At 36.2% G+C, this 26,203-nt stretch overlaps 1 protein-coding gene across 4 annotated transcripts in view; it reads right to left on the bottom strand.

The window, feature by feature from the left end:
• Positions 1-234: 234 nt before the first annotated feature.
• GABRG3 (gamma-aminobutyric acid type A receptor subunit gamma3) overlaps positions 235-26,203 on the bottom strand; it is a 296,838-nt gene continuing 270,869 nt past the window's right edge. For 3 of the 4 annotated variants that reach the window (XM_031504126.3, XM_021546689.3, XM_021546691.3), the window contains 4 exons: positions 18,556-18,708; positions 12,794-12,990; positions 11,287-11,316; positions 235-8,015 (listed from right to left, as the gene is read on the bottom strand). In XM_031504126.3, the coding sequence (XP_031359986.1) occupies positions 7,737-8,015; positions 11,287-11,316; positions 12,794-12,990; positions 18,556-18,708 (659 nt within the window). In that variant the 3' untranslated portion in view covers positions 235-7,736. The remainder of the gene's footprint in view (positions 8,016-11,286; positions 11,317-12,793; positions 12,991-18,555; positions 18,709-26,203) is intronic. The other variant, XM_085582609.1, reaches the window with a different exon arrangement.

Below are 26,203 nucleotides of genomic sequence, written 5' to 3' on the forward strand. Positions count from 1 at the left end.
ATCAACTTCAGTCTCAAATATTTTTTGCAATTTAGTCAGCTCATGCTTAACTGTTGAAAATATTTTTTAAAGACTCATTTGAAGTTACTTTAAAGAACACCCTATACCCTATTAGAAAGGTAACACACCATGCCTTTTCTCTCAAGCAAATTTTCAGAAATCTATTTCTATTTTGTTAAGCTCTCAAATTCCATAAGAAAAATACAACCACCAAACATGCACGCCATACTTGCATTTTCTGTTAATGTGTATTTATTTGTATCCAGAAATACAAATGCTGGGATCAAAATACGAATATAAATAGTATTCTAGACGCACAGCCCTACTCCTTAACACAAAGTAAACTGGAATGGATGTGATCAAGAAGGGAAAGTCATTGTCTGAGAACTTGAGGATATGAAGCACATGGATGTTTGACTTTTCTGATTAAGTTAATCTAGGGGATCACTGGGATGGCTATCTAACTTAGAATGACATACTGGTACTAGTGCTACCTGTATTATTCAAGGCACATTGGGCACATAATTGTACTTTCATTTCACTATGACATCACAAGCTGCACTGCTAGCAACAAAATCACACACCCCTAACAAAAACTTAGGAAGGAAGGATAGTTAGAAATCTAAAATTTTGTCTGTATTCTATAAGAAAATTCAATTTGGCACGTAGTTGGCAGTATTTATTTGATTACTAAAATTACACTCACTTTGAAAAAAAATTGCATGTGTTGTCATGGTGGGGAAAAATGTTTTGAGAGCAGTATACTGAGAGTTTAGATCAGGATTATGTGATAGGTTTGGTGATGACCTATGGTAGCCACAGCTTGGTCCATGATTTAAGGTTGGTATTGCAAGTGATTGTGAATGACAAAAAAGTCACAGGAGTCCTGAACAACTGCAAAAGAGGATAAGGGAGTGTGATACTGTAATCTCTGCACCAGGTTTCCCATGTTGTTCAGTGGAAGTTTTTCATGGGAGCTTATTCTCTTTATTTTTTTTTTTTCCTTTGCAGCACTTTGTCTGGCAGTGCTGTACTTCCCTGGGCTGCCTGTGTAATACTGTCAAATGCAATTATTTTATCAGCTTTCCATGAGTTCCACAGTTGCTTTCATTTTAAAGATCCCATGAGGTCCATAAGTATGGAATGGACTCTGTACATGCTCTATTTCACATTTGTCACTAGTTTTTAAAATATATGTCATCAGTATTGTTCTCTTCATCCATTTTATGTTAATGTGCAATTTAGAAAGTTTAGCATTTACCTGTTTCGGGCCTCACTTTAAGAATGTAAATCACAGATCTCACACTAATACTTGAGTTACAAATCTACACTCCACAAGTTTTGAATCCAAACAAAGAATAATCAACTCTTACAGAATATCATCCAATGATTTTCCTGATTCCTGATTTGAACTCAAACCCCTATTCTGGTCAGTGGTTTTAATTAATGTGGAAAGCTTTGACCTAGCAGGTCTGGTTTTTTTAAAACTTGTAATCCTAATACAGTCTCAGTAAAAAGCCATCACCAGCTCCACTGTATTTCATTCTTTGTTTTTTAGAATATGTTGTTTCATTACAGCTTCCTGTCTTGCAAGCACTACTGCAAGATGTTATAGAGACATTAAAAGAGTATTAAGGGCTGTATTAAACACTAACGAGAGCACTGCATTCCCCTATAAGAAGCTCCACAGGCTGGCTTAAGCCTCCATGTGGGTGCTTTGATGACACCAGAGGCTGTTGTGTCTCTTCTGACTAGAGCCATTCCTTACATAGATAAAAGAATACCCACCAAGTTGCTGGCTAAAATGCCTGCTTTGCCTGGTTCATCCTTGAGAAAGCTTTCCCCTATATGAATAAACATAACCACATCTCCTGCTTGTCCTTTGTAAAGAGCAAATTATTAGAAGATCAAAATGAATGTTTTGGTAGAAAGCAGAGAATTCTCAGGTGTCCAGCTCTGAGGCACTGAATCTCATAATTAATTTTATTCTCTAATTTCACATATTTTCTAGGAAAACCCTTGAGGAGTCCAGATGCATACAGACACCGGCTTGAGGACCCAAAACAAAAAAAGAAAAGTAAAAGAAAGTAGTCTGTAGAAAGCAATACATCATCACAGATATTGGGTATCTCACTTGAGGAATGTCAGCAGTAACTAACCAAGTGCTTGAAGTCAGTCACAATACAAAGTCATTTAAAGAAACAGCTGCTAGGTAAACTAGATGGTTAGAACACTATTTATCCCTAGCTCAGGACTTAGCCCTAGCTAGACAGGGTTGTAGGCCATCATACCTCTTTAAATTATCCACCAAATTTTCAGCATAAAAACAATTTACTGTTTAACTTCTCAAAGTAATTCTGGTCAAGCTGAGATAGTTTTTTTTTTTGTTGAAACATAATTTCACTTTATATATAGAACACAGCTTTGGTTTTAGTATCTAAACCAGTGGCCTAAATTATGAGGAAAGAACTCCTCCTAGATCCCAGGGAAAAAGAAATACTATTAAGGCCACTGAGTCTTGAAGAAAGGCCTTCATTTTTTTACTTATGTACTAGAACCCTTCAATAAGACCGTGTAATGAACCATAAGATGGTGATAGGCCTACAAGTATAGAACAAGACTAATAACACTATACTTTTTTCTCAGTAGGCAAGTGTAAGTTGAGCTAATTTTATGCTTGTGGAGGGAGGAAGGATCTAAAATTAACTGAGAAAAAAAGCTAACAAACCTCTAAAGGAAAAAGAATCTTACCTTTCATCTCTGGAAATACATTCCCAGTACATAGTCTGTTTTTTGCCTATTTTAAGTAGTCTTCTGGAAAGAGATCTGGATGAGCCTTGAGTTTATGCTCTATATCTCTTGGTGGAATGAAATTGCTGAGTGAAGAAGGAAGGATTCTGATAAACTGCTGAAATTCCACTGCAGCCTTTTGCTGTATAGGAAATAAGAAACCTACAGACTGTTTAGAAAAATAAAGAAAATGAAGGGAAATGCTCAATCTGTAGGTTGAAGACATTGAGAATATTGATCACACACTGTGATACTCAGGAAGAACTCCAGGAAGGTCATTGGTCCCACTTTCTAGCTATCAAATGAGAAATAGACTCTAATGTTAAGGACTATCCTTTCATATTAATAAATGATAAAGGCACTGACGTAAGAGGCACAAGCATTTCACTGTGAGCAAGAAGAAGAAGAAGCCTTGAAAAAAAAATCATCTGCCTGTGTAGGCATCTAAGATTATGTGATATGGCTTGCCTTTTCTTACTGCATTGCATGGAAACCAGGAAAGAGCAGCCAATGGAAAAAGTGCAGTCTGTTATGGACAGCTTTTACAAGTTTCAGTGGGCACTTAGTTTTACAGTTTAGAAGGTAACACCAACCCTCCAGATGGTGAGGCTAATGAAATAGTCCCTGGAAGTGGGTAAAAAAAGACAGGATATGGCACTTAGTGCTATTGTTTAGGTGATAAGGTGGTGTTAGGTCATAGGTTGGACTTGATGATCTCTAAGGTCCTTTCCAACCTATCTGATTCTGTGATTCTGTGAAATCTGTCTGTCTTAAAATATTGAGTCTCCCTTCCCAGATAGTCAGCAGTTCCAGAGCTACCTGGTGTTCGCTCATGTAGGAGAGTAATTTTATTAGATATATGGTGAAATTTTGTATAAAAAGGAGGTAAACAGTGTTCCTTTCATGAAATGACTTAGTAAGGAGAGTTGTGATAAATTCATGAAATAAGGTGAGATGCTAGACACCAAGACACATTAGAGCTGCAGAAGTGTTTAAGATAGCTATCTGAGTTATTTGGAAGTATGCCTTCAGTTCCAGAAATAATTTCATATCAGCTAAAGGCTCATGTGTCACTGCTGTTCCAGCTGATGAATGTGCAAACCTCCAGGTGGATGATTTGGAATTAGCTGTGGGTTAAATTGAATAAGAGGATTGCAACAAATAAGAGCTGCACAGCAATAAAAAATAATTTATTTTTCTTCTTTTAGCTTCACTACTCATCACTGTCTCTGTGAAGACAGTTCTGGCTTTTGTAATTTTTATAAATTTTATTGGTATGCACAGTATAGCAATATACAGTTGAGAGTTGATTAAGGAGAACATGACAAAGAGAAAGTTATCAAGATGCTTGAGGTGTTTTACACTACACCCCTACTTTTTGGTTAGAAAGTTATATTATAATTGTGTGGCACTGCAGTTCCACATTACTGCTGGACACTAAGAGAGCATAAACTGGCTATAAATTTTTATACCCTTATTCTTGGAAGAGTGGCTGTAAAAAAATAAGCTGTCAATTTGCTAAGCATCAGAGCCAGGAAAACTGAGAAGATTGAATTAAGCAGACCAGTATTTTTTATACATTCTTAATTGCCTTGAAAATGCTGCCCTCAATAAAGAAAAACTATGTCCAAGAACTTTTAATTGAAGGGGAGAATAAGAGGACTGACTTTAGATCCTCCTGGGAAACAAAGGTGCTTAATTAAAAAACCCTAACAATGCCTTCTGCAACTTCAACAAGGAAGAAATATAATGTAAAGATACTTGGTTTTGAAGTTTTACATAGCCAAATGTGCTCATTTCACTGCTCATTTGGTTTTTCCTTTTCCTTCCTCTGTTCCCTTCCTTGGAAGGGTAAAAATAAGTACTAAATAATAAAAAAGAAGTATTTCAATAAATGCAAGTCTCTAATATGAAATTATTTGATAAGAAAACATTCTAGAATGCTAAAATACAGTTCTTACATTTCTCATGGGACAGCACACAAAAATGTTAACTTTTGCCAATTTGCAAAAGAAGCAAAGGAATATTTGAAGGTGGATTAAGATACTCTTACTCCTACAGAAGGATATGGCACATAGATGTATGCAGACCACAATGTCATTTTGAATGATGCAGACCATGGAAAGCCTGTCTTCCCTGATCGCTAAGGTTTTTCAGTGGCTGCCAAAGCATGGAGCAATAAAGCAGTGAGAGTAAGCCAAGTTGCTGGGAACAAGCAGAGGAATGAATTCAGGAACCTGCCAGCCTGCAGCCATTTGCCTTGCATAAAAATAAATTTTTTTATAACCCCAGAGTAGAATAAATTACACAGTAGAATATGTCCTCTGCTCTCACTGTAAGAGCAGAATATGGTAGTGTTTGAAGCTTCTTTCTTGATTTAGGACAGTGGAAAAAGCTGGAATTATTTGCTTCCATCTTCTATTTATGAAAAAAGTCAGAAAATGGGCAATATGAATGGACTTAGCAGAATCAGTCTTCCAAAGAAGGATCTGTAGGGATTGTCTACTTTCAGCAGGGCTCATGAGCAGCCATGAGCAGAAGTGCAAGAAAAGCATATGCTCATCATCTAATATGGGAATATTCCACTTCCCAGAAAATTCACTCAGTTTGGAATTTTTAAATAAACATCACTTTACCTATTCATTACCTTAATGGTGGAAGGCACCTGATTGTGCATCATTTGTCTCAATACTACCACCAAAATCAATTGATTGTGCAGAGTGTTTGCAGGATCACCTCCCTAAAGGAAAGTTTCCATTCTTTTTATTCAGCTTGGAATATTTCCAGTATTCTTGCAAAATATGGCTGAAGGTAACTATTAGAGTAGACTAATTAATAATTAGAGATCAGGATATCCAACTCAAATTTAATCACCTTCTTGCACTACTTAAAATATCACTGTCATCCTCAAATTAAGTCTATACCTCCAAGTGCAGGACACAGGTTTACAGAGCAGCTAATTTGCTAATTAGAGTTAGCAAAATTTTCAACATGTATTTTGAAATCATAAGGTTATTATTGGTTTAGAAGACATCAAATTGGGCAGATTTTTCTAAAAATAAGGCTTTGATTCTGCCTCAAAATATTTCTTCTCTGTGCTTCTAATATGAATTTTTTCAGTCCTTACAGAAGTAATTCCCCTCCACAACCTAAACAACCTATGTTTCAGATATTTGAGACAAGTTAAAAACAGAAGAAAGTTTTTGAAAAACTAAAATATTAACTTTTGGATTAGTTTTTTTTTTTTTCCTTATTAAAACTCAGTGGAAAAACAGAGCAACAGCAATGAAAGACAGTGATGTTTCAAAGAACATAACAACATTTCTGTTCCTTTAGAATTACCATTGCATTAGTTTTTGCTTGTTTGCAGAGTTTTCCTTCTGAGGAAAAAGGAACTCCTTTCAAGTCACATCCACTATTCATTTTTTCATCAAATGCTGCCTGGAAGAGACACACATTTTTTTGAGTTCATACAAAATTATCTCCAAAAGAGAAAAGAAATAGAATTGTTGTTTTAATTATCTTTTAACTTCAATCTTTTGTAACAATTTGTCATGCAAAGGGTAGTGAAAAGCTATTGCTATTTAATTCTGGATGTGTTTTGTTTGCTTAATAACAATTATGTAGACAGTCTGTAAAAGACGTTGCTTAGTTTAATACTGTAAAACTAGATTTTGAAATAATGGGTAGTTTAGAATTGAATGCTGAAAACCTTGAAAAATACAAAATTGTTTTTTAGTGTAAAATATAGTTGGAAATTTTGGAAAAGAATTAAAAGAACCTCTTTCTACATGTGGCAGCTATTTCATGTTTAATCCGAGTGTCACAACTGAGTTCCTGTAATGCACTATTCAAGCCACAAGTGTTCACTCTTTAGCTCAGGCACAGGGAACAACTACTGTGAGTAAATATTACAGTGTTTAATGTTATGAAAAGAAAAAAAAAAGTCCTTTGGCACATGTTTTTTCCATTTTATAATACAACTTTGAGAGAAAAAATAAGAATGAGTGGGCACACTTTTTGAGCAGATTGAAATCCAAAGAAAGTCACATATTCCTGGTGCTACTATAATATTTACTCATGGGCTATGCACTATGAACTGCTACAATGACACAAATAAACAGGAATCTTGTCCTGCTTCAAGTATAATATTTTAGAAATCAATGACCATCCTGTGTTTAATGAGTCATAAAAAACACAGTTAAAAGACTGAAAAATTGTAGAAGTCATGCCTACAGCTGCCTTACAGATAGGCAAGTCTTATTTATATCAAAATTATAGCTTTCCTCTCTTTCTGCCTTTTCACCTCTAAGTTAAAACCAATATGTGTGGGTAAGTAGCTAACTCAATGAATCTCAGACCTCTGCAGAATGTCACGTCCACATTTTGACCCTACCAGACATTTCTTATTGTCTCTTGGTGGTTACTCTATATCAAGGAGATCATCAATTTCCCAAAACCTATGGTATCAAGCAAATTTAAATACAAATTAACTTTTTCATCAGCTTTGGCTTATTTGCTAGTGCCAGTGTACATTTCTCTGAGCCTTAGAGATATGGCAGCATTTTGAAGAAAGTATGAGAATGAAAAATAAAAATTACATATTTAAACTTCTCCTGAATTGTGAATAGTTCCTATGGTAAGGGACAATAGTAGAGGTTTTAATATACAATAATTATTCAGAAACATCTCTTACGCTACAAATTCAGCTGAGCTTTGTAAGAACCTTTTTCTTAAAACAAATAGCAGTTAGGAGAGAATTCTTCTGTGTTTTTCTTTTTCAGGAAAATACATTTTAAAATTCTTCATCAGGCTCTGTGATGGTAAAAGTTAATATGGTGTTTTTTAATTGGAGATGAAACTGACTGTGTCCGTCACTTTTTCTGAACTTTCACCATCCATCTGCAGTGAGAAAACGCAGCAGTCTTCACTGCTACAGGCAACATTTAAAGATAGAGGTATCCAACCCAGTAGACCAGGTTAAACAGCAGGAAGGATGTAGGAAAAAAGACCCTAGAGTAAGAGTCCAGTTCTAAGATGTCTATGTGAATCCGTCCTCTCCTCCATGAGCCTGATTTACACTCTTCATAACAACAGAAAAAGCTCTGACAGTCTTTCCCATCCAGACATTCATAGACACATGCATCTTCAAAATCTTGCCAATACATGGCATTGTTCAATGTGATGACTGTAGTTGGTGGTCTCATATCAAGTACAGAATAATTCTGAGGAGAGAAAAAAATTGCAACAGTTTGACAAGTTTCCCTGGATTATGCAGTTCAAAATTAATAATAAAAGCAGAAACCAATCAGTTTTCACACTTAGGAGTTCACTTACCTGTCAGAATATAATTTGCAAGTTGTTTTAAACACTTGTAGCTACTACATTTAAGATGGATTCTCAAAAATAAAGAAGATATCCCCCCCTCCATTTACTTATACAATGTTCTCCACTTTGCATAGGTGCATTCACTGCCTCTTAACTTTACTATGATTTATAAGAACAGAGATGGCCAGCAATAGATAGTGATTATTTCAGTACAGGATTTCAAATGCCATCCCGAGGTGTGTCCCCTTATTGATTATCACACTAACCATGATCAGAAATAAGAGACTTTTATGTTATGCATCCTCACAGCAGCATTCATACTTACAGACCTCTTCTTCAATGTACTCCCTATTTACACTTTGTTAGCTTTTCTGTCACATCATTTCCTTGGCATGCAAGATGCATTATCACAATAGTCTTCCCTCTCATTAAGCCACCCATTCCATTTTTCACAAGTGTCACTTCCTCCACTTAAATCACTAGGAAATGTCCCATCAGCATTGCTGCCTGTCTGTACCATCCTGACAAAGCAGACACAGCCCTGTCAGCCTGGTTTGCCCTACCTGAGGCCTTTCCTCTCCTGGCACTGTGCCGAGCACTGGAATTGCCTGCAGGAACATGCTGGCTGTGCCAGGAACAAGCTGGTCACAACTGCTTGCATTTAGGAGGATGCCCTGGGCTCTTGCTTCCATACTATACAAAGTACTCAACATTTCCTGCTGAACGTGTTGCGGGGTATCTGAAAACTTTCCTCCTGGATGTGAAAAACATTGGTGATATAACTGATGTGCCTCAGTGGAAATGTTTCCTTTTTATATTGACTTAATTTGCTTTCTACAAGTCTTTTGGTTTGGCATGCTGTAGTATTACCCATCTCATTAAAAATGCTAGTCCCTGAGCTAAGAACTTAATGTGGCATCCCTCTACTTAGATGTTGGCACTGCCAACACAGATCACACCTGAACACTGCCCTACGGAATCCAGTCAATTATTTCTGGACACAATTCATTTTATTGTAAGTAAATGCTAAAATGTCTCAGGTGCATTCTTCTGTAAACTGCAAGCAGATTGCAGCTTGGAAGCAGATTATTGCAAATCTATTTGTTGTGAATGACTTTATCTCTGAGAATAGACGACAGAAATGACACCCACACGGTTTACTCTCTCTTTTGTAAAGTTCTGTAAAGATTTGTGTGGGTTGTTTCAGAGCCTTACAATGTGTTGCCATATGAAAAAGGTAGAAGATTATTGTACAAGCAGTCTTTTTTGACTCTAGTACTTTGGAAAGAAAAGACTGACTAGAGTATACACAGAGTTCTACTATACCACTAGGTCATATATTGTGCATTTATTACAGGTCTTTATGAACATTTCCAACTCAGGGACTGAAATTTTCCATGCCTGCTTAAAATATTTATGTTTAAAAAAATAAACACCTCAGAGAGGTGTTGGTAAGTGAAGATTAAAAAATGCTCTGTCTCTGCAAAGAAACTTCCTCATGTCTGGAATATTTTGTTGTTTTGTTATATCAACTATCTGCTCAGGACAGAAGATAAAATATTTGCCCTAATAATACCGAGAGATTAATCTGGTTCTTTTAATCTCTGTCAGGTAGGCGGTATCCTGAAGTGACAAGACACAAGAGGAAGGTGGATGGTTGCCCCCAGGTTCTATGTGTCCAGCTGATCTGGGGCTGGGAGGACAGTAGTGCACATAAGTGGGTGTGCACACAAGTGAGTGGGACTGTGGGCACCATCCCAGCTCCACCCAGGAGATCTGCCAAGGCAAGGCACTTCTCCAGGGCCTTGGACAAGGCAATTTAGGTGCAGTGTTAAACATGCTTAATAATATTGTTTCTGACAAGGTATATGTGTGTTTCCCAGGAGGAAAAGAAAAGGCTTGGGATTACTGGAACATGGATTTACTAAAATTAATAAATTTCACCTTTTAAATGTCATCACTACAAAGCTGAAAAAGACAAAAGATATCTTGAGAACCAGAGACATTGCTTATTTAAACTCTAATTTGAAGACTTTTTTTGTATAGACAAAGGTCCTGCTCAGTACCTATCTTAAGGTAAAAAAAAAGCGCGAGTAAAAAACTTGAAAATGCTGCAAATGCTTTCCAAGCAGATTAGAATGACTGGTTATAGTTAAAGGGTTTTATACCCTAATGTCATTTTAATTATCTTTCCCTATGGCTTTTAATTGGAAAAAGGAAAATGCTGCTACCCATTCAACATGCTCTGTTAACTTAATCTTCCAGAAAATTCTGTCCATAGAGTGACAGCAGTAGGAAGTGGATAGATGTGGTGCTTGCTGTTAACCAGCAATTGCCAATGAGCAGAATTTATAAGTTATATGAAGAGTTAAAATACATCAGAGAACTCATGTTTTAAAAAAATGTGTATATATTATTTGCAAAAGGATAGGCTAATAACATGGATCTGGCAGTTGTAAATGAGAAACTTCAGCATATCCAGCCTAAGAAATGCAAACTCCGATGTTTTAGTTCTGACTCTGTTCTTATCTGATGGCAAACCATTCAGCCAGCTGGTTAACTGGCTTCATGCTTCCTGAGTGCTATATATTTGCATATACTATAGCAGGTATTCATACAACTCAGAGACACAATTTTGTGCTCTGTTCCAACTTTATTACTGCTGCACATATTCCATTTGTAGATAAGAGTACAACTACCTGTGTTCAACTTCTATGCCCAAATATTTGAAAATTCACCAGAAAGCTTACTAAAGGTTTTCATATGCATAAATGAACTTTCTTTTTCTGTGAAACGTAGTTAAAATTTCATATGCATTTACGACATAACTTATGCTTATTACTTTCTCATAAAATGTAGTGAGAAACTTCTGTATTATATAAAGAAGACACACAAAATTTCTGAGGTAAAAATAACACATAATATTCTCTACTTGACCCTCCACCCTCTCATATCACTTGGTGAGTCCTTATAGAAAGAGGCAGCTATGTTCTTCTGCCACAGCTGAAAACAAACTGACCTTTTAACAAGAAAATCAAACCAATATTTTTAGTGAAGTCAGGGTAAAGCATAACATAGCAATACAGCTCTCTCAGGAATTAGTGCAAGAAAATGTCAACCATCTATTTGTGCCCCCAATTCTCTCACTGAATAAAGTAACTTACTTACCATGACATGGCCAAAACTTACATCAGGTAGCTTAAATAAAGATAACAAAAGAATTATTCAGAAGAAAGCATACTTAGTGCTTCACATGCATCTATATTCAGTAGTATTACTTGGACCAAGCCCTTAAATTCATAAAACACTCCATGCAGTGTGTTCTATATGCAGTGTATTCAGCATTATATTCTGTACACTTGAAAGCGGCATGAAATTTCAGCAGAATGCACATCTGGTTTTCATAGACTAAAAATCTTTATTCAAACCATTAAATTTATTTATTGATTGTACAATAGGTAAGTGAGCATTTTTTCTGGTGTTAATTTAAATCCCATCAATGTTGCATGCTTTCTCATGTCTTTATTAATATGTCTGGAATTACATTCTACTAACAAATATATTCATGACTTTTTAATTCAGTCTTTCTATAGGATGGCAATTTTTGTTTGATCACTAGCAAGTTCATTTCAGTCTCAAACTTTTCTTTTGTTAACAATCTTTTGCTTTTGTGAGCAATGCATTTTTGCAAGAAGCTATTTTGGGTTTAATGGAGTTGTCATTGACTAAGTCTGTGGCTTTCTAGACTTTCTCTAATCCCATATTTGTTTCAGCTTTTCCTTCATTAGTCCTTCATTCAATCATTTTCTATAGCTCTTCATTCAATCCCTTTTTGCATCATGACCTATTATTCCCTAAATTTAGGCTTCTTTCTTTTTCATTTCCTTCTTCACATTTTTCCTATTTGGCTTTGATTTCTGATTTCAAATGTCTTTATTTCCTCAATTACACACAATGGCATCCAACATCTCCAACTACTGATCTTGAACAAATAATATTTATCACTGATCTTGAGTGGTCAACCCCCTTCTGTATGTTTAAACCGAGATTTTTTTTCTCTTGTAAACTGCCCCCTATCATTCTGATGGTTATGAAGTAAATAAGGCAATTCTTCCTGCATTATTGTTTTAGTTGATTCTAAATAAATAGCTTTTATGTTTTTTTCTGGGTGTTACCATTAGAAGTTGTTTTTTGGCCAAAAGTGAGCCATGCCTAAAACCTTTTTAAGTGATCTCTATTTTTGTCCTTGGGAACACAGCGTTGTGCACAGGGCTTAAACCAAATGCTGGCTCCCAGCAGAGACAATGAAATTCTGATCATAAATATTTCTAGACATGTTAAGCCATGAAATAGCAATGCATTTGAATATACACTGATGTGCATTTATTTGTATAACAAGTTATGCAATCTGTTTCAGTGGGAGACTTTTCCGACTACCAGCACAGTAATTGCAGGACAAAGGATGTGTAGACAGGGTTGCTGCTCTGAGGTGAGCAGGCTGCTTCTGTTAGGAACAGACCTACTGCAGGTGACTTTTCCATCAGCTTTCAGGGCAGATCACACCACTGGGAAAATCTTGGAGGAGTGAAGTTGCCATGTAATTACAGGCTACCACTGAATGATTATCTGCTCTCTAAGCTGCACATGAAAAGAAATTTAAATGCTCCCATCTTACCGACTTTTTCTTCTTAGTACAGTTTGGTTTCCTGCAACTTGAGTAGTAGTTGAGGGTGGCATACTCCATCAGAGCAGCAAATACAAATAGAAAGCATACAGTCACAAACAAATCCATGGCAGTGACATAGGAAACACGGGGCAATGACTTTCTTGCGATGGTACTCAAAGTTGTCATGGTCAATACTGTGGTGATGCCTGCAGAGAGAAACTAGATTTAATTGTGTGCAACATCACTTCTCTATATTACAGAAGACACTTTGTAAATAAACATACAAAATAGAAATCCAGAGTGTATCCAAGTAATTAATGAATTTTATTTGGTAGTATTAAGAAATAATGGAAAATAATATCAGTAAAGACAAAGTTATTTTGTAAACATGGTTTTGCCCTGTTGTTTATTTTCATCTTTGCAAAATTGACATTCCCATGCCTCTCAATATGCTTTTCTTCATCTCTTCCTGATCTCAGGTTGATGATGGGGGTGAGGGACACAATGAAGAAATTTTTGAAGAGAAGTATGAAGCAGAAAAGATACTAAACCCAGAAAAATAAAATCAGGAAACTTAATAAGCAGTGAAGGAAACAAACAAAAAAAAATTCTGCTAAAATCTGACCATGAATTCTGAAAGTATGTCTTCACACCACTGCTTCCTTGGGAGTCCTCCAGTGCCATTTTCCTTCTAAGTAAGGGAAGTCAATGTTACTTGCTTGGTCAGAATAAGACTCTGATAGAAACTTCAGATGCAACATTAACAGAAATAGCCTTTCTAATTCATACAAAGCATCACTTCTGAGATTGATTTAGTAATAGTGAATACAATGGGATTAGTGTGAAATATCCAAAATGATAAAACCAGTGCTAAAATGAAATCTATGTCATGTAAGTTATTTGACTTCTAGTAATTCATACAATTTCTCTTCATTCCAGAGGAATAGCAGTCTTTTCATTCACAACTTGTTATGAACTGCATGTCTGCTGATAGAAGAAAATCAAACTTCTCATTAGCTAGGAAAAAAATTAAAGCTTTCCCACAAGGAAGTCTCAAGAGAGAATCTTCTCAACAAATAGCATAGCTGTAATGTAATCTTTCTTTTTTATAGTTAAAATTATGTTTCAAAATGGTGCACAATGTTTGAAATGGCAAGGAATGACTGAAATTATGCCTTAAAGTTAAATAACTCCTCACTAAAAGCACACTGGAGAGAAAGAAGTATCTCTGGATTACTTTTGACTACTTTCTCTTTATGAAGGATTGTTCATCTCTGACTTGTAAAGTTCAGTATAAGCTACAGCGATTTGATATAAGCTACAGAAATAACCTTCTCCATTCAAGATAACAGAAAGTCCCTGGAAAAGCCAGAAGGCAAATTTTTGCCTGTGTCTCAACCTTGAATAATAATGATTAATTTAATTCCTTATATATCTATTACCCAGAAACAAACAAAAAGTTTCTGAAAAAGCACAAGTCAATAACCAAGATGAAAGCAATGCTGATAGGAAGTGGAAAGTGTGGATTTGTGTGTGCCTTGGACATCTGAAAGCCATTTCCTGAAATCTATGCCACCTCTTGCTATAAGCAGATGGGGTTGGCATGATCCAGAAACCCGTCCAGACTCAACATCGGTTCTGTACCTAGCTGATGTTTTAAAAAAGCTACAAAGACTGTGTTTAGCCATTTATCATAGTAACCAACCACAGAGATACCCAAGTGCAGAAGGTGTGAACTGGGAGGCGTTGATTTGACCCTTACTGACTATAGGTCAGTCACTTTCTGTATGGCCTTGACCCAGGCCTTGGGAGTCACTAATTTCAAAAGAACAACACCCAGACTAAGACATACCCTACCATATAAAATAAAGTTATTTAACACTTCCTAATCCACACTTAGATTCCGGGCACAGAAGTGTCCTTTTCACAGTCACATGTACATGCTTTCAGGCATTTTACTATCTTTAAAAATGTTCCTCAAAATCTATAGAGCTCTTCCAGTACAATATACAATGTCCTGTTTACCTGGATTCAAATGTAAGTTTTTATTTCCCACTCATCATGTGATGACAGATTTTATTAAAAGGCTAAAAAAAAAATGTTTAAGTGTAGAAGTCCTCAACTCAGTCTGTATCCTACTTCATGCGTTAAGCCTGAATGTGAAACACCATCTCAGATCATTCTTGCAACTGGATTCCTTCTCACATTGTAAATACACATTGAGTTTTTGAAATGGTGAAAATTCTATCTAGATAGTATTGTATTAGTTTTACATCTAGCAAACAGGCACAAATTTTAGAATGTTAAAATGAGTTTATGGGGATACATATGGAGAATAAAAAGAAAGAAGGTGCACTAGATGATGCAGTTTCATATTTCTGTACATTTACAAATCAGAATATATATATGTGTGTGTGAATGCAATTCGGCACCATTATTTCCAAATATAATATCTAGTTTCCATACCCTTAGTTCATTTTATCTCTCATGCTAAGGAAATTTGGTTTACTGAGTGTCTTCAAATGCAAATGTCTTGCCAGATGAAATTGTGAAGTCTCTCACTTTGTAGAGTCCCGTATGGCAAAGAGAGCTTTGCATCTGTTATTGAAATTCACCGGGCTCATGAATTTCACAGGGCTCTGTCTATTTTGACAGAATTTTAGTATCCGTTAACGACAGCTCTGAGGTAACCTGACTTCAAAATTTTCAGGTAGAAATTTTAAGTGTAAGCTTCCCAAGTCTCTGTGTAAATACCATTTTGGCACATTATATTTTCTCAGTAAATCCCATACCAAATATGCTATTTGATATAACAAGAAAGAACTGAATGGAAGATCAAATTATGCATATCTACATAATGCATGAAAACACTCTAACTTTTAGATTATTGGTCTAAACAGTTATTTAAATTTAATACTGATTGAAATCTGCTTACTGGACAACCATATGCAAAGTGAGGTGGCAGGAATTTCAGTGTTAGAACTCCTTGGTCAGCAAGACTAGTTTTTTATTTTCTTGAGGTTATGTTGGTGGGGCACTACAGGAAATGTCTTCTGCTTTCATGCATGATATCACTTGTTCATTAAGTTAGTTCTCCATCTTTCTAGTCTGGCCCCTGTTTTGAGTACTTTCTATGTTTTCCAGTGAATGAGGTAAAGATGAAATGGCAAGGTAATCAATGTTCATTTTTTAGTAAATATAATCTGTATCTTTTTTACATCAACACATTCCTGGCCTTGATACCCACAGTATTTTTTTAAACTGCAGTTTGATCTTGCTCTGTAGCAACTGCCTGGTCCTATTACATATTGTACCCATTTTGAAAAGTACAGGGAAACTGGATGACAGCTTCAATTTAACTTAAATCCCTTCATCTTCAAGGAAAATAATGTATTATTTTTCAGATCATAACTTTTCTTCAGTGAAAAGTTGCCTCTTGACTTAGAACATTTGAGATAATTTTGATTACTAGATACAAGCAGAAACTGCAGAGAGACATTTTTTTTCTCTTTGAATGAAGAGCAGAATAACTCAGGATTACAAAACACAGTTCTCATCCAGCACTCAAATTTTACTTCCATTTTCCCACTGACTCTTCAGGTGGCCTGGAATTAGTCTTGTTACCAATCTGGGCCTTAGAACCTCAAAGTGCATGTAAAAAGGGGATTATAAAACCAAGTTTTTCAAGCATGCTTTAATGTCTCTGGACAGTACTGCTGAAAGAATACTTATGGTCCCAAACACCAAATGTTTTTGTTTTTTTTTTTCCAGAATGGAAATACATTAGTTAGCATTATTCAGAAAGAAATAAAACCAGTTTTTCATGTAACGGTGAGTAGTTGCCAATAACTTTGGAAATTATTCATTAATTTCAGAGAGATAAATATTTCCATTTACATTAGTGCAGCTATACTTGGTGAAGGTTTGTTGCACAGAGTCTCTACAATTAATTTCAACTAATTAGTAGGACAATTTCAGCAGTTTGCCTTTGGAGGCATTACTCACAATTTTGCCATGTGTTACTGTCTAGATGTGGATGTGTGCTGTTGCTCAGAGAGATTTATAAGTTGCATTATTCATGTAGGTCCACAGCAAAATGGGAGCATCTGCTTACTGCATCCCGGGAGTCAACAGGCCCTTATCTTGGGATACAACTGGGAGAAACAGATTCTGTGCACAAAATAAGTGACCCATATATACTTGGCTTTACTTTTAGAAAAGTTATATTTTAGTCAACAGAATTAACTTCTCAGTCAGAGTTTTAGGAGTGAGTCATGATATCCATAGAGTAGAAGCTTGGAACAACTCATTTTTATGTTCTTACTCCAAATTCATGACTTCAGTATCTTTAGTATACATTTTTTAGAGAGAGAGTCACACATTAATGATTAGTGATCTAACATACTTCTGTGTCTACTTATCTGGAAAAATGAGGTGTGTGGTGTGGAGAACTTCCCTTAGGTACAGAATAAGAAGACTTATGGCAAATCAATAACACAAAGTTTTAGATGTCTTTTGTCTCTTTTTTTCTGAATTAAGAAGGATAACCCAACTGGATGCTATGTGACTCTCGCCATGCATGGGCTTCAGACTCCCTTTTAAAAAAAGATGGAGAACAGTCAGTCTTTCCTTTTCTTCCCTGAGTCACCTAATTTAAGAAGAAAAGAGGTCAATTTAAGAGTTCAGCAGAGAGTTATACTTAAGACCTATTGCTCAATTTTCTGGCTATCAGAGGCAAGTCTACCCAGCCAGGAACAGGCAGTTGTAAGCTGCTCTGTGTACTGTCTTTTTGCTGTCCTGGAGGTGCTACTGGATAACAGAATAACTGTGAGTCTTTGTGTCCATCCTGTTGCTGGAGCTGTGGTGTACTGGCCCTTTGGCACTCACACTGAGGGAATGAGGACTGAATATTCCTTGCCTGTAAAATAACCTCAGAAAAATGGACCTACATAGTAACAAACTCCAGCAGGAGGATGCAATTAATTGCTGGGAATGGCTGAAAACAGACATGAAAATTTTGACATAGGCTCTCCTTTTTACCTAGATTGGTAAATTTCTGAATCAGTTCATATTGGCAGACCTGGCAACCACAATCTGAACTAAGGAATTGTTTTTCCTTTGGCTCTGATGTTTACATATAATTGGCAGTTACATACCCCTATACCCTTTATGCTGTCAAAACATGCAGGTCTTCCTATAGATATTAGAAGTCAACATTTCTAAGTGTACAATAAAGCACATTGCCAAAATGCACATGCTGGTCCTGACACAAATGAGTTTCTGGAAAACTTAAGCCAGCATAAATATTCACAATCTATGAAAAATATAAATACACCCAGTATGAAGCTTAACTTCAAGCATGCAAGCTAAAACACTCTGCATGAGTTAATACTGTTATATCCCACAGTTTTCTGTATATGTAAGACATAATGCCCAGTGGGGGAGAATTACAGAAGGGAAAGAAGCCAACAGAGCAATTAATTAAGTCTTCAAAAATGTCACTAAAATATCATGGTGAGAACAAGGAGACAGACATTAATTCAAGAGTTTTATGCAAAATAGGTAGTGTCATCCAAAGGGTCAGATTTGCTTATTTTTAATTACCCTGTTACAGGAAAAAAACCCAGTGGTCTCAGTAATAAGTAGATCTGGTTCTGCAAGACGTAGTAGTAATAATCCAGAGGCTATACCCAGTGGTCTCTTTGAAAGGAAGCTGACATTTTCAAATTGTAGTGTAGGAACATCAGAAAAGGGAATTATTATCAACCTACCTAATGCTGTTCTTGCTGGTGTGGCATCTTTTTTGATCCAAAAGGATACCCAGGAGAGAACAACTGTTAATATACAGGGAATGTATGTTTGTATAGTGAAGTATCCCATTCTTCTACTTAAGTCGAAGTATATAGTCATGACTACATAATCACCTGCAATAATAGCACAGAAAAGAAATTCATATTGTAATGGGATACAGATAGCTTTTCACTGACCTGCTAATATTTTAACTTTCATAAAAATTGCATATTAAATATTTTTTAGAGTTTCAACAGAATCAGCACAGTAATTCTCATGTGAAACTTAAGTAAACCTTGTCATTCTAATAACCTTAAGTTTTAGGTCTCTGTGGTAATTATGTTCTTGACAGGCAGAGCTTCTCAGCAATCATTCTGAATTAGTAAAGTTTTGAAAGTCATCTTGAATTTCCAGACATAGTATTTCAGGATATCTTCATGGCCACAAATGTGGAGGTACTGTCATTCACCAGATTCTGCAACTACTACACACAAAATCCTTCCTTCTGCATGCTGTGTATTCTGTGCCCTAATTTCAAATTTGAGTTACTTCTGTTATCTTATTTTGAGATATGAATCTGAAAATAGGGTCTTTTTGGCAAATGTACATGAGTATGCCTTTACAGAAGTAATTTATAGACACTAGAACTCAATGCTGGCATTTCAAAACAGTTGTGGCCATTTGTGATATTTTCAGGTCAGTCTGAACACAAGGTTTATTATTTTTTTATATAGTAAAAATCATACATTCAAGAAATTAGTAAGAAGGTTAGTTTATCTCACATTACATGGTTTTTTTTTTTCACTGTATCTCCTGCTACGCCTTGTGATTCCACAGGGGGTAATAATCTGTCCCTCCTCTCTCCTCAGTAGAGGCTACTAACCTTATCACCTCTGCCCTACTACCACTTCTCTCAGCCTCAGAGATGTTTACTTTCTCAGACAGTCAGGGTGAATAACAGTAATAAAGCTGAACTGAAAGTGATTTCTGTACTTCACTTGATGTAGGTTGCTTCCATTTCAGATGTAAAGGAGATCTTATATGCCAGAGAATTTCTATGTGTTTTTGTTTGACTGTGGTTTTGTCTGATTTGGCCTAAGAAATTTTATGGCTTCTTGTTACGAACCTTAACTTTCTATAGTATGATATCTGCAGAAGGCATCATTTGCAATAGTTAAACAACTCTGTCTTCTTACAGCAAACCATCAGAAGAATGAAGAAATTGGAAACGTATAAAGATTAATCCCCCAAGGAATGTACATACAACTCATCCAAGCAAAAGCACAATGGGTTTATTAGTTGAGGCAAATTAAACTTAATCATCTAGTAACAGAGGGCATATAAACAAATGCATTTCTTACAGTCTATAATTTGACTACAGCTAAATATTATATAGGAAATAAATTAACTCAGTATGAATAACTTTCATCCAAAGCATCTCTGAAGTCACTGTAAAATCAATGAATTGCCATAAATTAGAAATTTCAAGGTAAATAAAAATTTGATGGTGGGAATCTGGGAATCTGTGAAAAGGAAAAGTTCCTATATGTAAAGTATATCTGTTTGAGATAGATGCATTTGGAAAAGGCTGACAAGCCTGTGAATGTTTCCATAATGTCTCTGTTAGATGAAAGCAAACAATTGTGCCAGTGAAAACTGTATGACCCCAAGAAATCGGAAAGTCATTTCATAAGCTGTGCTTAAAGGGCTTGATGTGGTTACAGCTTGGAGGTATTGCATCATGACATAGTGAACCTTGTGGCCAAGGGTTGTTGTCATTCCACTAATCCCCAGCAGTATTCTCTGTTCAGGGAATGGCATGAAGGAATTGATGTGAGATGCTAACCACAGGTTCTACTGGCTTATTGTTTGGCTGATTTGCCTCACTGAAAAAAGACTTACAACATAGCAATCAAGACAATTTCATAGAAGCAGGTGTGAAGAGTCAGGTGGAGTATAAACCAGTGCTTCTACTGACATGAACAAACTGAAAAGAATGGAAGAAATGTTAATCAAACATGAAGTCAAACATTGTCTGCCAAGGCAGAAGAATGAGCGAAAAATGAAATCAAAGACTTTATAGGAAACGTGTCAAGACTTTTAATTTCCTTTACTTAGTTCCTGTATCTAGAAATGTGTGTTTATGGATAAGCTGCATAAAGTCAAGCACAATCTGCACACCACCATTGTGTATAACAATATACAATACACACAATTCCAGTACCAACATGGGTCACTGCTCCTCTCAGTAGTACCCAGCACAGCAACTAGGAGTAGGAGTAGATACTGGACTGTAAGATACTGCGAAAGTAATAAAGAGTCTGTGCTTCCAAGGCCTTTGACAAAAATAAACCTGATAAACATGAGAGTGGGAGAAAATTATGGCACATTAAATGATGTAGAAAGTCCATCATCACAATTAGTCATTCACAGATTTAGCGTCTTTCAGGCAGGATTAATTTCCTGTGATTTTAGACATCTAAATTCTAAATAATAATAGATAACCTGCACACTGTGTCCTGCTTTCTACACTTAATGGAAAGAAATTGGTTCTTTCAGTATATGGTTTGTCTTATCTGCTTTAGAGGCACATTTTAGAAGGTGAAAGTATTCAAAACATTTCTATTTCTCTCCTGTGATTAAAAACCAAGAGCACAGGGCTGAGAAGTGGACAAAAACATCGTAGACACCTGCAGATTACACAAGGAGTTAACCACGCCCCTTGATTCCATGGCGAGAGCTAAATTGGGCTACTCCTGTGAGGATGCCAAAGTTTTTTTATTTAAATGTAATAACTTTCTTGATGCTTTAAAGGCTATTTTAAAGGCTATTTATTTTTTGCCTTTTTCATAAAATTGATGTCTTCATCCCTTATACACACAACTCTCCTTCCTTCCTTCCTTCCTTCCTTCCTTCCTTCCTTCCTTCCTTCCTTCCTTCCTTCCTTCCTTCCTTCCTTCCTTCCTTCCTTCCTTCCTTCCTTCCTTCCTTCCTTCCTTCCTTCCCCCAACTGAAAGCACCAGTGTTGCTCTCAGAGGCAGGCATGCTTCTGTACAACATATACTGAATTAATTTCTTTAATAGCTATGGTAAATTAAAATGTTCAGCTAAATGACCACTTCAGTTCTATCCTCAGCCAAGTAAACTTCTATTGAGATTACTGGATTCTCTCATTACATTCAAGAGGCACATGACATACAAGAGTATGTGCTGTGGCTACTTTCCTTATTACACTGCTTCAAACTGCATGCAGCTGCTGTGCTGCTGCTGCCGATGATGGTGATGATTATATTATTCTTCACATTCTTCCTTCCAGAAGTAAATATTCACTATGTATCTGAAAGCATTGCATGCACATTAAAGAAGTGCAGCCATAGTACTTTCCCTATAAACACAAAATAATCTGTGCAAAGAAACTCTCTCTTCTGAAAGATTCCTCTCTTCTGGGATGCAATTCATTCTGTACCTCCTGCAGATGCGCAACCAGAGGAGGGAAAAACTTTCAAGAGCTCTCTGTACCTTTGTAAGCCTTCAGAGCTCCCTCCGCTGTTACTGCCACTGCTAGAAGGGCAGCTGGGGGTCACTGTATGACAAAGTTCTGCAGTGCAGGAAAAATGGGAAAAATCTCCTTCCAAACTGCATGTCATTAATCCAGTGCACTTGCTTTGAAAGTAATCACACAGCAGTTGCCTAGCAAAGGACCACTGGAATAGCTAATACCAATACACTTCATTTTTAAACCCAGAGAGGAATTTGTTCTTTTAACGACTTAAATAATATTCCCAGGAAGGCAAACTTATTTTGAACTAAATGATCAGCCATCTATTCACTGAAATATTGAAAATTATCCCAAGGCAAAGTAGAGCATGATCAGTTTTCTATAAATGGAGAAAAACATGCACCTTTAGGCAACCAATCTGGAGTAATCGAAATAGTGTAGCAATGCTTCCCATAAAACCAAGATGACTGCTGACTGTTACCCATAGGACTTATATTAGCCTAAGTTTCTAGTTTGAAAGTAGGACACTGTTTAGAACAGTAATGATTTCCCATGTAATAACTGCAGTGGATTTTAATGAACAGTATTAAACTATAGCAATTTTTTTTTGACTTTTGAAGACTAAGGATCTGTTGGCCTGAATTGCTAGAATTTTGCCTATGTTGCACCAAGAATGGTTCCCTTGAAGGTAAAATGTTTGAGCAGAATGCAACTGGTTATTTTATTAAAAATAAATAAATTTAAAAGTATACCAAACTATATACTGTAAAAAATTTGTTTATTCAAACTATACTATACTATACTATACTATACTATGCTATGCTATGCTATGCTATGCTATGCTATGCTATGCTATACTATACTATACTATACTATACTATACTATACTATGTCACATTTTCATTCATCCTTCCATTATACTCTGAGGTTGACAATTAACTTAGAAAAATATAAAAATTATTAACTTTACAAATACCAAAATATGAAGGTACAAAGCAGATTCAGCATGTGAATGAAAGTTATGTTTGAATTGTCCATCACTAAAACTGCAGAATAATGAGGAGTGGCAGAGTTATCCATGTTATTGCAAGAATTTGATTTCAGAAGAAAAGCCTAGTCATTAAAATGAGGAGTCACACTGTGTGACACAAGTATTACTTTGTTGATCAGCAAGACTGCAGAGACTGAATCATCTTCCTCATTATCTTAACAAATCAAATTTACTTAATAGCAAGTAAACTAACTTTCCAATCTTCAGTGGTTTTTTACGTTTTATTTTTTCATTTGGAAGTCAAGAGAAGACCTTATTTAATTTTGCCATTAACTATTCATGTCACCCTGAACCTGTTTTCTGGTCTTTGTATCCCAAAGCTCAATTTTTTATTTATTGGGCTAGGTTTTTCTTCTTTCTTAATAAGTTGAAAGTTTTCTAATCAGTATGTACAGAAGTTTCTGCAAAATGTTCACCAGAGAAGTTTGTTGGAAGAGATGCATGTGCAGTTAGAAGTAAAACTATTGTGGCAGTGCTGGTGCCAACTGGGAATGTACAAGTTTCAAGTTCAAGACATGGTTCCAAATTTTGCACCGGCTGTATAGAATAGCTCAGTTCAAAGTCAGGCAGAAACACAGGCAGTGTTACAAAACCCATTCCTGCCTAATTTAGATAATGGGCATTGTTCAGCCTAGGAAAGAGAAGGCTTCAGAAGACCTAATTGCAGCCTTCCAATACCTGAAGGGAACCTACAAGAAAAATGGAGACTTTTCAAGAGCATGTAGTGACAGAACAAGTGGGAATGTATACAAAATGAAGGAGAGCACTATAGATTAGATATTAGGAAAAAATTTTTACTGTGAAGGTGGTAAGGAACTGAAGCAGGTTGATCAGTGAAGTTGTGGGTGCCCTGTCCCTGGAAGAGTTCAAGGCCAATTTGGATAGACCTCTGATCAGCCTGGTCTGGTGTAAGACCTCCTTGCCCATGGCAATAGGGTTGGAACAAGATGATCTTTAACGTCTCTTGCAACAAGCCATTCTGTTATTCTGTGACTCTCTGATTCAAAATCAGATGGAAGAGTCATGTGAGCTAGCTTTTTTCACATCCCAGGCCTTCATCCCACCTCAGAGATATGCCTTGTGAAGGGTTGAGTTATCTTCTTACTCGAACTACAAAGAAGAAAAGAAAGATGCGTACGAGCCGTAATTAACGAGAGATGTGGGACTCCAGGTGTCTTCAAGATGCAGTTTATTGTATCCAGGAGGTTAAAGCAGTCCAGGGTCATGGGCGACAGGGCCTGTGCCTACAGCTGTCAGCTCCAGCTGCAGACAAGCCTGAAGACTCTTTAATTTTAGTTACAATACATTATATACTTTTCTTTGTTGAGCATTTTAATACATAAGAACCAATCTATACTTTTGCTGTTACCGATAGTCTATCACAACTACTATAATTACCATATTCATGTTACTATTCTCCAATCACAAAAAGTTAGTACATTACAGTTTGAGCTAGAAGTTGTTTTTCAGTTTTCTTGCAGTGGAAAATTCTGAGACCTTTTTCTACTTGCCACATCAGCAATCTTGTTTGTCAGTAGAATTTTTTTGCTTGGTAAAAACATCTTCTGTTTGAGGTGGGTTTATCCTTTACTCTAAGCCATAAAGCCCCCTTCTAACTAACATATCCTTTGCCTTAGTTATACAATAAGGCTAGATCAGCAATTCTTCTACATCAAAACTTGCTTTCATTTCTATTCCTTCTTCAGAGTCTACATTCAAAAATCTTTCTGCCAAGCATACATATCTATTAAACTTTCTTGACAAACTTTCATCCTTCCCAACCAAGATGGTTTGTGATTACTTCAATTACACTGCCTACATCAGTTTGTCTTTGGAGCTGGTATCCCATCCTAACTTGACTTTATCTCCAGCCAGTTATGGAGCAAGTCTCAACTTTGGAAGATCCAAAAACTCTACAAAATGGTAGAAGACAGAGATTAATGTACTCATAGGTGGTTATGACTCCAAAATGAGATGCTATTAAGACAAAATGAGATGCTATTAAGACAAGGAAAGACATGGATGACAACAGGATTTTGCAGTTCTTTTGAAGAAAAATATAGATTGAATGAGAGTAGTGCAAGTATAATTAAAAATGCCTTCATCTTCTTCATAACATTATAAATAATGAAGAAATGCTGAGGACTTATTGCAGGCTTCTTCTGACTCCTCCAAAATGAGTCAGTCAACAAAGAGTTTTCACTGGTGGGAATGATATTTGCACCACAGTAGGCTAGAGCAAATGCTTCCAAGACAAAAGAAAGAAAAAAATGATCAAGGTCATATTGTCACTTAAGGGTTAGAATTCCCTACGCTGTTTTGGCATTTAAGTATTCCGCAGTGACACCGGGATATTGTACTTGGATGGGAGCATGTGTACAGCAGAGAAAGGCATTCATCTTATCTCAAGTAAATGTTCTTGGAGTGGTGACAGGCACTGCTACACTAATACATTTCTGCTTATGATGCATATTTAACCTCACAAAAATGGGTACAGGGCCTCAGAGGTGTAGTTTTTACATGTATTACCATAGTAGCAATGTGACTAGATGTCTAGTCACAGGCAAAGATCTTAGGCACAAAATCAAAACAGTTTTCTGTGTCTCAAAGATCTCTAGTTTTGAGTTCATAATTGCCTTTAGCATTATCATGATGTGTCTGTGTGTGTGTGTGCATGTACTAGAGCAGCGTAGCCCAGATTTGACTTTCAGCTCTTACACATGAAAAGCAGTTTTTTCAGAAATACATTAATACCATGATGCCCAATTGTTGCTAAAGTCTCCCATTATCATAGACAAATTACTGTATCAGTATGCAGTGGAAAAAAACCTCAAGACAACAACTAACCCTAATATTACTGTTTGTGCCTGTAGAAATCATGTTCAGTTATAAATATACACATATGTATTAGCATTCATAATAAAAATAAAATATTGTTAGATTATAATGTGAAAAACAGAGACCAGATTTCAGGTTGTCTCAAGGCAAAAGAATTTTTAAAGTCAAGTTAGACCAAGATATCTTCCTAATCTGGCAGAACCACAAGATATTATGTTGGGTTTATTGCCTTGTGTAACAT

This window comes from Lonchura striata, chromosome 1 (assembly GCF_050655825.1).
Source record: "Lonchura striata isolate lonStrDom1 chromosome 1, ASM5065582v1, whole genome shotgun sequence".
Lineage (NCBI taxonomy): Eukaryota > Metazoa > Chordata > Aves > Passeriformes > Estrildidae > Lonchura > Lonchura striata.